This window comes from Orbicella faveolata, unplaced genomic scaffold (genome assembly GCF_042242905.1).
Source record: "Orbicella faveolata isolate gen_17 unplaced genomic scaffold, um_ofav_v1 contig_3, whole genome shotgun sequence".
Lineage (NCBI taxonomy): Eukaryota > Metazoa > Cnidaria > Anthozoa > Scleractinia > Merulinidae > Orbicella > Orbicella faveolata.
This window is the reverse complement of record NW_028301558.1, coordinates 10,360,001-10,375,500: the sequence shown is the minus strand read 5'-3', so window position 1 is coordinate 10,375,500 and position 15,500 is coordinate 10,360,001. Positions and strand designations below refer to the sequence as shown.

The 15,500-nt window shown below is 37.9% G+C and overlaps 2 protein-coding genes across 2 annotated transcripts in view; both read left to right on the top strand.

Moving 5' to 3' along the window:
* Positions 1 to 1,452: 1,452 nt before the first annotated feature.
* LOC110065826 (uncharacterized) lies at positions 1,453 to 7,867 on the top strand. The gene is made up of 4 exons (XM_089298803.1): positions 1,453 to 1,625; positions 2,677 to 2,760; positions 5,945 to 6,078; positions 7,688 to 7,867. Exons 1-3 carry the CDS (start codon positions 1,523 to 1,525, stop codon positions 6,064 to 6,066), a joined length of 309 nt encoding a protein of 102 aa, XP_089154929.1. The 5' UTR covers positions 1,453 to 1,522; the 3' UTR covers positions 6,067 to 6,078; positions 7,688 to 7,867.
* A 6,417-nt stretch (positions 7,868 to 14,284) lies between these two features.
* Positions 14,285 to 15,500, top strand: part of LOC149106330 (uncharacterized) — a 4,990-nt gene continuing 3,774 nt past the window's right edge. Inside the window, exons 1-2 of the mRNA XM_089298801.1 lie at positions 14,285 to 14,525; positions 15,049 to 15,081. Coding sequence (XP_089154927.1) covers positions 14,300 to 14,525; positions 15,049 to 15,081 — 259 coding nt within the window. The 5' untranslated portion in view covers positions 14,285 to 14,299. The remainder of the gene's footprint in view (positions 14,526 to 15,048; positions 15,082 to 15,500) is intronic.

Here is a 15,500-nt window from a genome sequence, read left to right as displayed (position 1 = left end):
CTGGTTTTGTTAAGAAGTCAACCCGAAGTCTACAGTAAATCATGATCAATTGGAAACTTGGACCTCACATATCTATTGATTCAGATTGTGTTTCATAATATCATGCTGGGAGCATATGTGAAAACGAGAGCTTTTCATACTCGCTCTATTTGTCACATATTACAAATGTCTGCTGCTTTAAGATGATTTAAAAGTAAATTAAAAATTTGTGAAAATAATATCTTTAATTTAAAATTTTTATCACTATAGTGATATGAGTCCAGAATGTTCTTTAGCAGCATAACTTAAGGAAGCAGTGATGACAGGTGTCACTATATTAAAAAAGTTTAACGGGACTTGTTTTTGAGGATGCATGTAGCTGGGGTGTACAGAAACACAGCACTGCTGTTTATTGATTCAAATTTGCTTTACATGTTTAGAGGTGAACTTTTCACCCTTAAGCCCGAGCCATACTCGTTCTTATATATGCGCGCTCTCAGAGACCCACGGGGGATTTGATTGTGCTCAATTTTTTTGGTAAAATTAAAATCTCAGAGTCCGATTTTAGCTTGATTCAAAATATGCACATGTACGTGCCAGCTTCTTTAGCTTCATTTTAATGATAAATGTAGCTTTGATTAGCCGGCTCCTTTCCATGTATAAAGGACACACTAATGCATGCAGAACAATAAAGTAACAACAGGAGCACATCTTGATAAAAACAGAATGAAATTTTGCAAATATTTAGCCTTAAATACAGTAGAATGAGAAAACTTATTAACATTTAATTAAAATAAGTCACAGAAAGAGAAATCTTCCTTTGCCTTACTGTATGGAAAACAGCGATTCATTTATCTCCAGTATTTGTAAACTTTGGCTCCAGATATAGAAACGTTTCACATGAATAATGTTTTTATTAACCCTTCACTAAAAGTTGAATTTATTTATTAACACACTATACAAAATTGGTTGCTGTAGCTTGCGGGTTTTGTCTTGGCCATCAATATATTTTCAAACTGCTTTTTGTTTTTGTCTTCATCGGTTTGTTCGTTATTTTTAATTGTGGGTGACGAGGGACGGGGACTATTAGACAGTTGTTAACAACTTGATTGTGGGAACATAGACGTAATTAGGTGGGAAAATAATAATTTTTACGTTTTTCTTTACTGAAAGGAAATTCACGTGAAAACAGAGGTATCTCATTCCTTATAATTCCGCCCTATGCTCAAGCCTGGCTACTTTCCTTGTTCCACATATTTTGTAGCGTTGGGGGCATCTGTTTATTTTCGTGAGCAAGGGCGGAAAGCTAGTATAATTTATTTTTTACTTAATTTTAGGCGGGGTGACGTAATTTGGTGGTAAATACTAATGTAGGCCCTGTTGATGTATAAGTGAACATTGATAAGCCTACTATTAACCAGCTGTCGATTATTGGATAAACTATAAAAGGGGCGTAAAGGGTTTGAATTAGCCCATCTCGTTAGCTGGATCAGCTTAGTAAAGCAGCATTTTGAGTCGGTTTGTCGACGATTTTACCGTAGTAATGAAATCTGCACAGACCTTCCTTATCTTTGCGATTTCTGCCTTCTTGTTGGCTCAACTGCAGAAAACATCTGCCAAATCCAGTTTAGTTCTAGAATCGCTGGGTAAGTAGAAAATAACTTGGAAAAACATAGAACGCTAGTTAAAAATAATTCGCCGAAAACTTTGATTGCATTCTTTAAATTGTTTTCTTGCTTACATGAAGAGTAAAATGTTGATTTTGCATGGCGAACGCACTACATTACACAATCCAAGAGAAGCAACGAAAAGTTGAAATATTTCAAGAGGTTTAACATTTATAAATGTCTGTTGCATAAATGCCTTTTGATGTTGACCAGTTGAAATTGTCATAAAATGCGAATACTATGGTATATGTCTTTATATTCTTATTTGTAGTTTATCTTAGGTTTGGGTTCAGCTTAATATGAAGATTACGTTCTTCCCTGTTGGCACCCTCCTTTCAATTTGTAAATGTTATAATCCTTTTAATACAAATGCAAACAAAGTTGTTACAAAAAATATCAACATAATTCGTATAGTAACAAATTGTAGGAACCAACCCATCTGCAAGCTGTGGTGTTGTGAATAGTCTATGATTGTAAGAGGAAATTCCTAATATATTTGCTAACCTTTACACTAAGATCTTTTAAATTTGATCGAGGTTGCTTCTCATCAAGGGCATTATAATTATTCATTCAATCAGGGATTACTTCGTTAAGTAAATAGCCACAAAATAGGGCCCCGTCCACACTATGCTGGAGGAATTTGAAAACGGAGGTTTATTCCTACGGTTAGGCCTTCCGTCCACACTATAATCCGTCACGAAAATGGAGCTTTTCGAAAACGCTTTTCAGCCCAGAGGAATTTGAAAACGCCAGTTTATCGTTTTCGTGTGAACGGAAAACATTTTGAAAACGGAGCTTTTCGAAAACGATGGCGTCACGATAATCAGGTGATTTCCTTGACCGAGTTTTCCTCAAACATAAATCCAAAATGACCGCTGATTGCTGCGTTTTTAATTACTCCGGCAAGGTGTGGATGGAAAACATTTGATGCGCTTTCAGAGTGAGAGCTCCGTTTTTAAATTCCTCCGGTGTCGTGTGGACGGGCCTAATATCTGGTAATACCGATACTGACATTGCTTCATGATGGCAGGTGAAATGGATGACACCTCTGATACCACTGATATCTCTGATACCTTTGATACCTCAGATGAGATAAGTCGTCGCTTCTATCGTGGTAAACTATGCATTTTATTGTGCCTTTTGCTACTTTTATGGGCGTGAATTAACACCATTCCTTTCTATTTGGATGGCACAGAGAGAGATCTGCAAGTTACAATTTTTTCCAAAATTTTCAGTTCCCCGAAAACGAGTGGTGTACAATAGGTAATGACCAAATCCCCGATTTCGCTTGAACTTGGAACGAAGGATTACATTGTGAGACATAATATTTGTGACAACACTCTCGTGCAAATTACTTTATTCCTTTAAGATATACACTAGTCGTGACCTTTTCACAAGAGTTTATAGGAAATCATAATGACTCACATAGTAATTTGGCCTAAGAGCTTCTTAGGAATGATCATTTAGTCATCTGAGAATTTTATCTTCGTTCTGAGTTGATCAAATAAATTATTTAAGCTGGTTGATTTTACTTCTTTTTTCTAGCTTCCTCGACCTTAATTTTGACCGAAGGCGTACTATACTGTTGCTGGTTTACACTGTCACGTCATCAAAAATAAATTTCGTAATTCGTAACCATTCAATAAATTAATTCAAGAAGTCTGGGATATGATAGATAATTGATATATTACTTCTCGCCAAGATTGAGGTTTGTGTGGTTTTTCATTCGCGCGTTATTCGGAAAGTGTTTGACCCAAATTTATAGAGCTTTGTAGGGAGACGCCATGTTGGTGCCCTTCCGACTTCCGAGGGGCACTAACATGGCAGTTTTGCATCTGTCATTGAGTTTTGCTATTGAAACGAAAAGTTATTACTCTACTCTAGAGTTACGAAACATTGAAAGTATTAATTCTTCTAGTGCAAGAACTGTTCAGTTAGCAAAAACTTGAGCGATGACCCCTCCTCTCCGCCATTTTTATGTCACGCAACGCATAAACTTGGAATTTCAAACGTACTTTATAACAAAGGATCAAGTTCTTAGAGGGTCTTATATCTGTTCAGGAGCCATAATCGGGGACGGAGACCGTAAGTCTTGGGATCCGAGCGCACCTATAATATGACACAATTTTTCTTTTTTTAGAACAAATTGCGCCATCCTGACGTCATATATCCGCGCGGATCCACGCACATATCGGGGGCTCTCGCGTGGATGTTGTCACAATGCGTGATCAAATGGTGAGAGTTGCGAGATTCTCTTGCAGATTTTTCACAGCGATGGCAGGGAATAAGGCAGGGAATAAGAACCAGGGCTCTTATATGTAGTTTTATGCTCTGAGCTAACGGAAAAGGTGAGATTTTCAGGGTCGAAAACATGACTTCGATTTCGCGCTGTGAATGAATGCTCGCGTTAGTTGTACGCGTAGGCTTTTGCGCTTGTTCTATAAAAAAAAAGTTATTTAAGAATACTCTTTACTCTGGTATCGAGTTAATTTGTGAGTTTCCCAAACAATGCTTAATCATAACCAAACCCTGTTTTGATACGAACTATAGTTTCTTATTGTTTTGTTTATTTGGCGAGTTTGCAAAAGTTTTTGAAAGGAAAGTCTGACGCGTACAAGTTGCTCATTTGCATAGTGCAGAGCGTGCACTTTCAAGTCCGAGTCGGTGTTTTCAATTGTCAACAAATCTTGACAAAGATTTCTTTCGCTGTCTTTTGTGCCGAGATGCTGCAACAAGTTTCATCAACGCCAAAAGGCTACTAACATCACGAGTGCTTCTTTAACGTAGTGAAATTTTACACTGCGAAAATAAAATAGACAAGGAGTTTTGGTAACTCGACCAACAAAATCGAAATCTTTATTCGAGTACCGTGACTATTCGAGTTGATTAAAGAAAGCTGATTATCTCTGCTGTATTCACATATTTTGAGCTAAGCTTTTAATATGTTCTAAAACATTTATCAACCTTAAACATATTTAAAAACCAGAGATACATGAGTTCGATGTACGTTTCACTCGAAAGTGGGGAAGTCCAACTTGTCATGTTCAGTTTACTGACTGTACAAAACACGCATCGGCGGACGCTCTTATTCATCGACAACAGTCAATTTATTGGATTTTTACACAAACAAAACTGAGCAGCATCAACAGACATAAACTTTATTGTCGTTTATTGGGTCTTGATAAAACATCAAGCGTTGCTTACAATTTAGGCGAAACTCAAACTTGCAATTATTTTTTTTTACTTTTCGGTCGAGATAGACTCTGTTGAAATCCTCGCAAGCGTGTGGAAGAGGAGGGAAACTTTGAAGTCCTGAAACGCTGCTATATCCAATTATATCCAACTAGTGTTTTGCTGTGTTTTGGAAAAGCTGTTAATCTTCAACATATGTGAAACTTAGAGTGGAGTAATGTGGAGCCCTTGCAAAAGAAGCTGCGGAACACAACTTGGTCAGTGATATAAAGCGGCACATAGCTAAATTTGACACTGTCTTACTTCACTCAAACTGGAGCAGCTTACGACGAAAACACTGAAGCAAAATTCCAACAGACATGAAAGTGTCGAGTTGTGGGCCAAAAGCATCAAACATTTCGGGAATTTCGGACGCCATTTCCCCGCGCTACATCCGCAAAAATCCTCGCAGCATGTGCGCGCATGTGCCGCACGGGATGGCGCAATTTGTTCTAAAAATAGAAAAATTTTCCCATATCTTAGGGACAGCCCCAATACTAGAAATGGCACGCGCTTACGGTCTCCGTCCCCGATTATGGCTCCTGATCTGATGAAACTAAAACTTCAGAACGATTGGTGATTTTTAATTTTGGAAATGATGACGTCACATAAAAACCGGCAAAAGTCAACTGATACAATAAAATGGTCTCTGGTAAATTTTAGGAATAGTCACAAAGGTTGATGACTATAGTTCGAATGCTGTTTGCTTAGAAATAAGCACGGATACTTTGAAGCCCTTGCCCCGCCCTAGGCTTTAACGTGAACTGTACCTTCCTTTCTTTACCACCTTTTATTATCTCAAATGAACATGAAATTGTGTTCATCATAGAGTTGTTTTGAACAAAAACATTGGTTCCCAAAATCAAAAACCTCACTAGGAATAACGAGAAGCGCAGACTGAGAATTATTCAAGCAGGTTGTGGCCAGTCATTTTTGATTCAAGGTTGTGATGAGTTTTTGGATCAGTAGAGCTGGTATTGTGGTGCTGACTGTAGTCCGTCGGCTTAATACAATCTTGGCACAGGATCAGGTCATGTCTGACGGGTATTTTGCATTTTCTTCTCTAGGCTGCAAAAACATAAGGAGCAAGACATTCTGCAAACGATTCGCGAGGTTCTGTGCGTATAGCGATGATAACGGTAAATACATGAGGACAAATTGTCGCTTTCGGTGTGGTTGTGTCTTCTGAGTTTCTTCTGAGGTGAGACATGTTCAATGCAACTCAAACTTTAGCTTTCCGCGGCATATGCTATCTCTGATCCTCACCATACTTTGTAAACGATAACGGTGCCGGTGACAACGATGACTGTCATGAAACAGGTGAATGAAAATGATACTGAAAATCAATAACAACAAAAACGGTGATAATAACTGCCATGACTACGACAGGGACAATTGCTCTCTAAACGACAGCGACAGCGGAGTAACTATATTGAGTAAATATATACTTTTGGAGATACATTGGGGGTGAGGGGGGGGGGGGGGGACAAAAAGTTACCACTCCTAAGGCTCACGAACAAAACAATTATAGCCCAGGCTTAGTGGACTTAACAGATTGTACGCTTGCTATGGTGACCAATTATGCAATGAATATAACTGCAACATGTTCAACAATGACTGGGCATAACTAATATTCTAACATTAACATCTCTTGATAAAGAGTGCCAGGACTGTATCAGTCTATCAATGTATAACTGGCTGGACTGTGCGGTATGGGCTAAATTTTGCTTATTTGTTTTATTTCGTGCCATTTATGAATGTAGTTACAAAATATCAATGTATAAGGCGAGGGAGCCCAGAGAAGCCAATGAGGCTTGTGTAAAGGACTACCTTAATTATAAGACTCAACAAAAGAATAAAAATGCTGACATCGGCACACAAAATGATCAGAATTTAGGATAAAAAGTAGTTTAAGCAAAGCTAAACGCGCAAATGCTCAAAAGCAAAGGAAGGCAAAAAAAAGCTCAGTACACGGAGTTTGCACAGTACACACAAGCACACTAGGAGAAGTAGAATATACTTACATGTATACCAAGAAAGATGACATAAGTTTAGAGGTACGTTAACGCAGCAATACTAGTACTAGAGGTATTTTGAATAACAGAGTTAAGGGAATTAAATAATCTAGGACCTTGAATGCTGAGTGAAAGTTTCTTTTCAGTTGTCCTACAGCAGGGCAAATTAACAAATTGACGTCATTTTTTATGCGTCTGTCCTCTTATTGATAATAAATTGCGTCATAACATTGTCAAAGTGGCTGTGGAACCACGAGCCGCAGGCGAGTGGTTCTACACTAAACTTTGACAATGTTATGACGCAATTTATCGTCAATAAGAGGTCAGACGCATAAAAACTGACGTCAATTGGTTTTTACAATAACAAGACCCCAAAATGGTTAAATTTCGGGAATAAATGTAGGGAAAAGACGCAGTAAACTTGCCGTAAACAAAGATGAGTGAATTTTATTCAAAATGACGCGAACGTTGTTAATAGCTTTTCTCGCTTTTTAATTGGCTACTTAAAAAAGTCCATAAAATCTCATTGGTTAAAAGGTTGACAGTTTGACAGCTGAAAGTTGAACTTGAAAGCTTGCAGAAATTAAAATTTATCCGTCTGTATGCACTCTTATTGATGATAAAAGTGGGCCAATCAGCGCGCGAGAAATTAGACAGTTATTGGAAAACATAAATTTGAAGTTACTGAAATGATACTATATTTATATCGCTGAAATGAACCTATCCAATATACCCTGTTGGAATGATATTTTCTCTCGCCTTTGTTTTCTTAACTTTTTTTTCTGTTACCTTTAGGAATGGGACTATCGACATGAAGAAATAAAGAGAAATCCAGAAATTCTAGGCATAAAATTAATGCAACCATAAAAGTCAAATTCACTTTCAAATTGTCGGTGTTTAAGATTTAATCAGAAAGAAACAGATATAAAATATGTTTCCAGTTAAATAAAGAGATAACTCGGCATGAGGACTACACTGTTTGCCTCTGTGATGTTTCTCTGGAAATCGTGAGAATCACTCACTTTATATTAAATGAAAGAAAACTAAATTATGAAATGAACCGAATGAAACTGGGGGGGGGGGGGGGGGGGGGGACATGCAGTGGGAAAGTAATGCAGTGTCTTGGCTGAACGACATAAAACAATGAATCTCTGGCCAGTGCATGAATTTGCACCACTCGATCCGGGAGCTTGCGGCCAATCATAAGGCCAGCAAGCAGGAGAGTTAGGTCTCGGCGGCGTCGTGGCGACCGGTAACTGTTGAGAGAACGTCGCTATCTCGGCAAAGGATACCTCCATCTCATGCGGCATCGCTTACAAGTAATTGTTTGCTTAGCTGGCAAGACAAACGAAACGTTTTAGAACTGGTGGTGTTGGCGCTCAGAGGGGGGCACTCCCATATGAAAAGGTCGGCGATTCTCGCCGTGTCGCTTAGGGGTATAAATCAAGTGCTCTGGTCTCATTTGGGGTGTTCATGATGCAACACCACTATTTTTAGCCGTCAAAGTATCTTTTAGGGTGCACTCAAAGAATAACTAATTAAAAAAGGCTCTTATTTCCGCTTTTATGTTCGATTTCCGCGGGTCCCCCGAGTCTCGTCTACTGGCGCGGGCACCTTTCCTGAACGGCGGCTGTTAATCGAGCCTATTCTATTTTAAGGGGTATCTTTTAGGGTCAAATAAAGCCCAAACTACGCCTAGGTTGGTTTCCTTTGGGGGCTTAATTCAAATTTTCCGACGAGCATCCCTGACCTTTTCATATGAGGGTTCCCCGGATATTGGCGTAAGTTCACATAGCTATTTTACTGTAGCGAAACATACCGGGCAGCACAAATATTTTGATTGAGATTTATAATTTACTGGATTATGTTTTTTTGTTTTGTTTTTTGCAATTATATAAGTACAGCGGACCCCGCCTTACGGTCATGACTTCGTTATTACGGCCACTTTGTTTTCGTCCCGGTGAAACGCCCAAACATTTTCCTATAAGAAAACCCCGTTTAAGTCACTAACCGGTTAACACGGCCGATGGCCATATTCTGAGATCCCAACTAATATATACCTCTTACTAACCGAGTTCGAGGGCCGTACTGTAAGTTACGGACCGAGTTTTCTTCCCATCGATTTATGAATAAAATCTAATCGAAGGGGAAAAAACGAGGATCCGGAACTTACAGTACGGACCGAGAGAACGAGGTTAGTAAGATATTCATTATATATCTACTATGTGTCTGCCGGGTTTGGGAATGATTTCTATTCATGCGGAACGGCTTAAAAATTTCTGACGTACCTCGAAAGCATAACGAGTCAATTTGAAATCGTTTTTAAATCGTCAGCACGCTTTAAGACACAATTTAAAGTAAAATAAAGTTTTAGACTTTTACTTCCTATAAAAGTTAAGATCACTTGGCGATAAATCACGAAACAGTTTGGCAGCAGAAATAACTTTAAATTTTAGCGGGCCGTATAGGAGAATGTGGCCTGCTAAATTGAGCAATCACAGCGCGCGTACTAACCGACAGATATAATAAAATCCTTTATAATTCTACCCCGTTAATTAACATTCACTTCACTTCACTTAGCTTCTTTGTGCCTCGTGGCACATAAGGCCTCCACAGAATGCCTCCAATTTTCTCTGTTGGCTGCAGCAGCTCTTGCCTCATCCCATGTACGCCATCCTGCGCTGTTCCTCTCTCTCTCAACTGTTCTTCGCCAGGTGGTCTTAGGCCTTCCTCTCTTCCTTTTTCCTTCAGGTGTCCATGATAGGGCTATGTTGGTATGGCTGTTTCTGTTTTGTCGTAAGACATGCCCTATCATCTTCCATCTTCTCCTCTTAACCTCTTCACTAAGGAACTTCGTCTCTGCCTTCTCAAGGAGCTCTCTAGTGGTAACGTGATCTTGCCATTTTATTTTGAGAATCCTCCTGAGGCATTTGTTGTGAAACACATCTATACGGCCACTTAAACCCGTTACGTTCGTCATTCCACTGTTATTATGTATGCACTGATTGTATCAGCTTGTAACAGCATTCCATATGCTTATTAAAGAACAGTTGTTTAAAAGTGCAATTGTGATATTTATCCGTTACGACGTCACTCTGTTTCGACCGGTCATGAAATTTGATCCTACCCTGTTAACACGGTTAAATTTTCACGGTCCGTTTGTGACCGGAGCTCCACTGTACGGTCTTTTCCAGTTGCCGAGTGAACGAGGTCCGTAGAAAAGAGACCAGAGGCCATGACGCGCTTGGGCAAGATTTGTTATTAGATCTATTACACGAAGGGTTGCAATTTGGATGAAGAGCTGACTGCTAGTGCTTCTGACGTTTTTGGGAAATGAAGGAAAAGAAAGTTGGAAGAAAAAGGAAGAATCTTTCAAGTGTAATTTAATTCTTTGAAAAAAGTACGCCATAAAACAAAAGTGCCCTTCCAAGCGCCCCATCCCTGAATACTTGGAAAATATTGGAGTGGTAATAGAGTAATCTGTTTGGTTGATTAAGGGCTATTAGATCTCTGAACTTAGTCAGCTTCTCGCAAATTTTCGGGTGTGCTCGGATATATTCTCAAATGCGGACTAGGGTCGGATTAACTTTGTAGGACTTGCAGATATAGTCGATTGCACAATTTCTTTGGAGAGTAAAGTGTCATTCTTTTGAAAAGTACAGCCCGTTGTACCTCCTAAAAAAATTGCCTTCAAGGTAATTTTCTTATCACAAGCTGCAAAATTTTCAAGTCTCTTTTGTTCTCTTAAAAATTTAAATTTTCAACCCGGAGTGGACTTGAACTTACTGCATATAAGATCTGTAGCAATCTTACCTTGTCTTTATATTTCAGGAAGCATATCACCTAGTTCTAGGTGATATACTTCTGTTCCAGATAGTTACATTTTCCGGCTGTTTTCATGTTGGTTTCTGTATATTGCAATGTATTTGTTACATTGAATAAACCAATTAACCTAAAAAAACTCAACTCAGTCATATAACAAAGTACATGTATTTTTTTCTCTTTGGTTCTCGTCGCAGTCTCACATGCATCTTCATCTCATCTAACGTGTCGCAATTTACAGTAATGCACATCGAAGGGAATAGAAGAGTAACCTGAAATAAGGAATAAAGATCATGCCGTTTAAGACAGTCATTCTTTTCGCGCTGCAGGGTGTCTACTTGCTTGTGAGTCATCTTAAACAAATTGCAGTCTAATTTAGCCTGAAACTCGTCTGAATTGGCATTGAGAGGTACAACAGTTAAGGGAGTGCCTCGCCAAGGTCGCCAATCCTACATCGAAAATCTGAGGAGTACGACACAAAAGCCAGTTCCCTTATCGGCGTGTGGAATAAAGGACATCCCAGACTTCTTTATATAAGACCTGTTAGATATTTCCATTCGTCAATCTAACTTCTCAAACTCATTAATAATTCATCGAGTTTAAACAAAGGAAATCATGACCGCGACGGTGTTTGGATATCTGATCTTAATTAATATAGATTTTCGCGGTTTCATTTCTCCTTTTTCTCCTTTTTTTAAATTATATACAGCTTACCTGAATTTGTAAAAAGAAATAGGCTAAAAATTAATATATGGCTATTAAGTTTATATCGGTGGCTTACGTTACATACATATGACAGAAAAGAAAAATACATAAGAAAAAAGACAACAAGAACAAAGAAATGAATGAATAACTTCATGATTACAAAGAGCGAATCAAGCAAAATTTATTATTTCGGTTACTTACGTATTGAATCAATTTAGATATTTATCTCATTTCTGGCCACAGCTAAATATCCATTTCTTTTCAAAATAGTCCTTCTTACCTATTTTACGTTCAGTTTCATATTTTTTGCTATTTTGTTTTGATAACCTTCAATTTTAGGATACATTTGGTTTCTTCTGCAGTCCTGCAAAAACAGCTCTTCAACAGCAATGAAGTAGTTTAGTAATTTATTTGAAGGGCATTGCTTAAATACTATACCAAGTAAAGTATTTTGCAAAGAAAGACGAAGGTGTAGTTGTGTCAAACACTCAAGACAATGTCTAACCACATCTAACCCTTTACCCCCTGAGAGTGCACATTTGCACACAAGGTCATAACTTTGTGAATATTTGATAGATTTCTATGAATTTTTGCCATAAAAATTGTCTTGTGAAGATCTGCTCGTTGAAGTCATAAAATTCTGACCCCCTCCCATCCAAGACATGGCTGACCACCCCCAGAAGTTTAATTTCCTTTTTCCTTGTTTCATATCAAGCTATGCATTAAGAGCTGCTAAATAAGCTATAGTTTAGTGGTATACTTAATATAGTAGAAGATTGATACATTTTTTAAGTCGTTCATTTTCCCATTTTAAAGCAATTTCTCTCAAAATGTCTACCTCCTTCATAGCTGCTGATGTCAATTCTTAAATAAGCTGATTAGTGGCTTTCAAATGGCATATTGCACACAGGCAGAGTGTCTTTATTTGCCGATTTGGGAAAAACTGCCATTTGCCTTAGGGGGTAAAGGGTTAATTTCCAAACACCTCGAAGTTCGTCAAAAATACTGCGCTACACGTCGTATTTTCAACTCTCTTCTCGGTGTTTGGAAATGTGCTCAAACACAGTTTGCGTTCGTGTTTGATATATTACTTTTCAAAATTACTTTTTAAAGTGATAACTGCACGGCGAATCTGAAAATTAATGTTAAAGTGAAAGTATGCTGATAAATATCATTTCCGGCAGCCATGAAATCACTGGGATGGCGCCGGAGCATCCCCACGCGATTATAAACAGATAACATAGCTTAAAACAGGAGAAACTTTATCTTATGAAGTAGACACAAACCAGCAAGACTAATATCTCTTTGACTTTATCTCATACAATAGAGACAAAACAGCAAAGCTAACATCTCTGTGGCCTTAGCTTGAGAATGTGTTTTGGTAAAAAGAGTAAAAAATTGCAGACACGACACAATTGCAAAATTGAACTCTTTTATCCAAATTGAGCGGAACATTTCAAGCCTCTAGGATGTGTAAAGCACTATTCTGATCAAAGGCTATGGGACTGTCAACACATTCCCAAAAATCTTTCAACAAGAAAGTTCCAAGACGCACAATTTGGCCGATGAATGGAATATCACGTACCAAGAGACCATAGTCTCTTGCATGAACGCAACCATTTCCTCCTAATTGCATGGCTGCAAGCCGCAACAATTGAATGAACCAAAATTATCTCTTAATGTGGTAGGTGGTTGATGGATTTGATATCAGAAAATATGATACAAATTTTTATTATAGATGTCATCCCGTGACAGCGAAAATAAATCATATCAACAGCTTTGGAAAAAGCGTTAAACAAACAAACAAAGCATAACAATGCAGAAACCTTTTTGGTATTTTAACCAGTAAATTAGGTTTATGAAACCTTCAGAACGCAATCATTATTTTTTGCGCTTAGCTTTTTAAAAGCATTCTTGGTGGTCTTGGAATGAAGTGTAGCCTCACCGTATAAAGATTTCCAGAAAAAGAAGTTAAAGAAATAATAACAAAGAAACGGGAAAGAAACCGTGAAGCATTAGACTGAAATGTTTTTATATTCTGGGTCATTTTATATCTCTGTCGAACGTTAATTTTCATTACCATTTTAATCTAGTCAATTCTCAAGTCATTGTTTATCCTTGAGGAAAATAAGAATCGTCAAAAAACGATTGACATTATCTAGTTGAAAGATTTGCTTTTTCGCAGGATTTATTTGAATCTGTGCAGATAATAAAATTAAGGTAACGTTGACTAATTGCAAATACCTCAGCTTTTTGTAATATTGTTATCTGTAAACAAGTTATTTACAAAGTTATAGCATCAACACCATACATTATATTTCTTTTAAGAAAAAAAGATCTAGACAATTTAGTATTAGCTTTGTTTTCCGAGGGGATCAGGTCTTTCTATACTTTTTTTTCTACTTTTTTATATCAAGTAAGTCGAGTTCTTTTTTTCATCCATCTAAGTTGATGTTCGTGTTATAGTTATCAGAAATCATATTTTTATTGATAGATTGATAATGGTCTAGTCTACCAGTCATCTGCAGGGCGTTCATCCGATGCTAAGGGAACAACCACGTGCCATATTTTCCAAATTGAGTTATTATTGTTTCTTATAAGGTCTAATCATTCATCAGTTAAATTTTTATTACCTCGTTTTTCAATTTTGATTTAAGCTGACAAGAGATCTCTTTCTAAGTTGTACCTATTTATTTTGAGATATTAGCTTTCTCAAAACCCATTTCGTGCTCAGCGAGAATTGTGGACTGCCGCAAATGCGTCCCACGACTCGACATGTCTGCGTGTGGTTAGAAATTATCCCTATCAGGTACAGCTAATTGCATCAAGAAAACAAATTAGTTAGTAAAAACAGCTATCTACACGTCGATTTCGAGAAGAATGCTGCCTATAAAAGCGCACCAAATTGGCCCATCTTTGTGTTCACTTAATAGGGTCAAATTTGACAGGTGTGTTGAAGGCATTGCAACCGATTATTGGAAAATAGATTTGTACTCAGTCATGGCATCCGCAAGAGTCTTGCTGTTCCTTCTCTCTGCCGTCATTTTGTTGACCTGGGTGCAGAGGATTTCTGGTACAGATTCAACCTCCATCCTCGATATGTTGGGTAAGTCGCATTTACGCCAGAACTGAGAGTGAACTGACTTCAAGATGTATCATGTGGTACATGTAATTAATTTTTGTGTGATTTAAAGGGATGAAGTTTTCTTGATTTAGAGTAGAAAAAAATAATCGATGTCGGCCTTGCAGTTTATTTAATTAAATTAACCTCTTGATCCAGCTTATATGAACGTTTCAAATTAAAACATGAGTTCGTTTGTCGCTTGTTGTTCGGATTTGAAGAAAATCGACGTGTAACGTCAAGCCAAAGCTCCTTTATGACAATTTTCTCATTTTCTGATGAAGTGCCACAGTCTTGACCAGGTTTTACAGCTTCCTGAAATGTTATTTCATTCTTTTCTAGTTAACGACATAACGAACTTCTTTAGTAAAAGTAAGAGTGATTCTTCCTTCTAATAAACTAACCAGAACCCTTTTTTTTCACTTTTGCCGGATAAGTTTCGTTGAATTCAACATCTGAACGTTTATGAGTTCAATCTCTAGTAGGGTTTGCTTTTCTGTTTTCTCAGATAACTCTCAGGAGGAATATCGTCGTGGAAGGGGTAAGTATTCAACCTATTTCACAGATTAAAGGAGCTCAGTCACGGATTGCGCATATTGAAAAGTTCAGCCTCAATTTTTCAAATTCGTCGTTTGTAATCAGTGTTAATCTCCTCCATCGTTAGCCATCCTTGTTCCTTTATGGTTTATCATCATCTCTTTGGTGTTTTTCTATTTTATTAAACTGTTATTTTCAGGTTTCTCACCATTTAAAGGTAATTTTTTATGTGGCCAAAATAACTCAAAATACCGTGACTGAGCTCCTTTAACACAACTGCAGAGTTCAAGGCGTGGTGGTCTCAATGCTTCGAACGTGGAATTCAGATCGAGAGGTCTGGGTTCCCGTTTGCTTGTGTTCTTGGGCAAGCTATATACTTAGGGTGATGTAGCAGCTCTCGTAAGGTTTCACATGAATGGCTTG

Excerpts from the sequence above, each read along its gene's own strand:
- LOC110065826 (XM_089298803.1), top strand. The coding sequence starts at position 1,523 with ATGAAATCTGCACAGACCTTCCTTATCTTTGCGATTTCTGCCTTCTTG. Across the intron at positions 1,626-2,676 it reads TTTAGTTCTAGAATCGCTGG|GTGAAATGGATGACACCTCT; the intron begins GTAAGTAGAAAA and ends TCATGATGGCAG. Across the intron at positions 2,761-5,944 it reads AAGTCGTCGCTTCTATCGTG|GCTGCAAAAACATAAGGAGC; the intron begins GTAAACTATGCA and ends TTTCTTCTCTAG.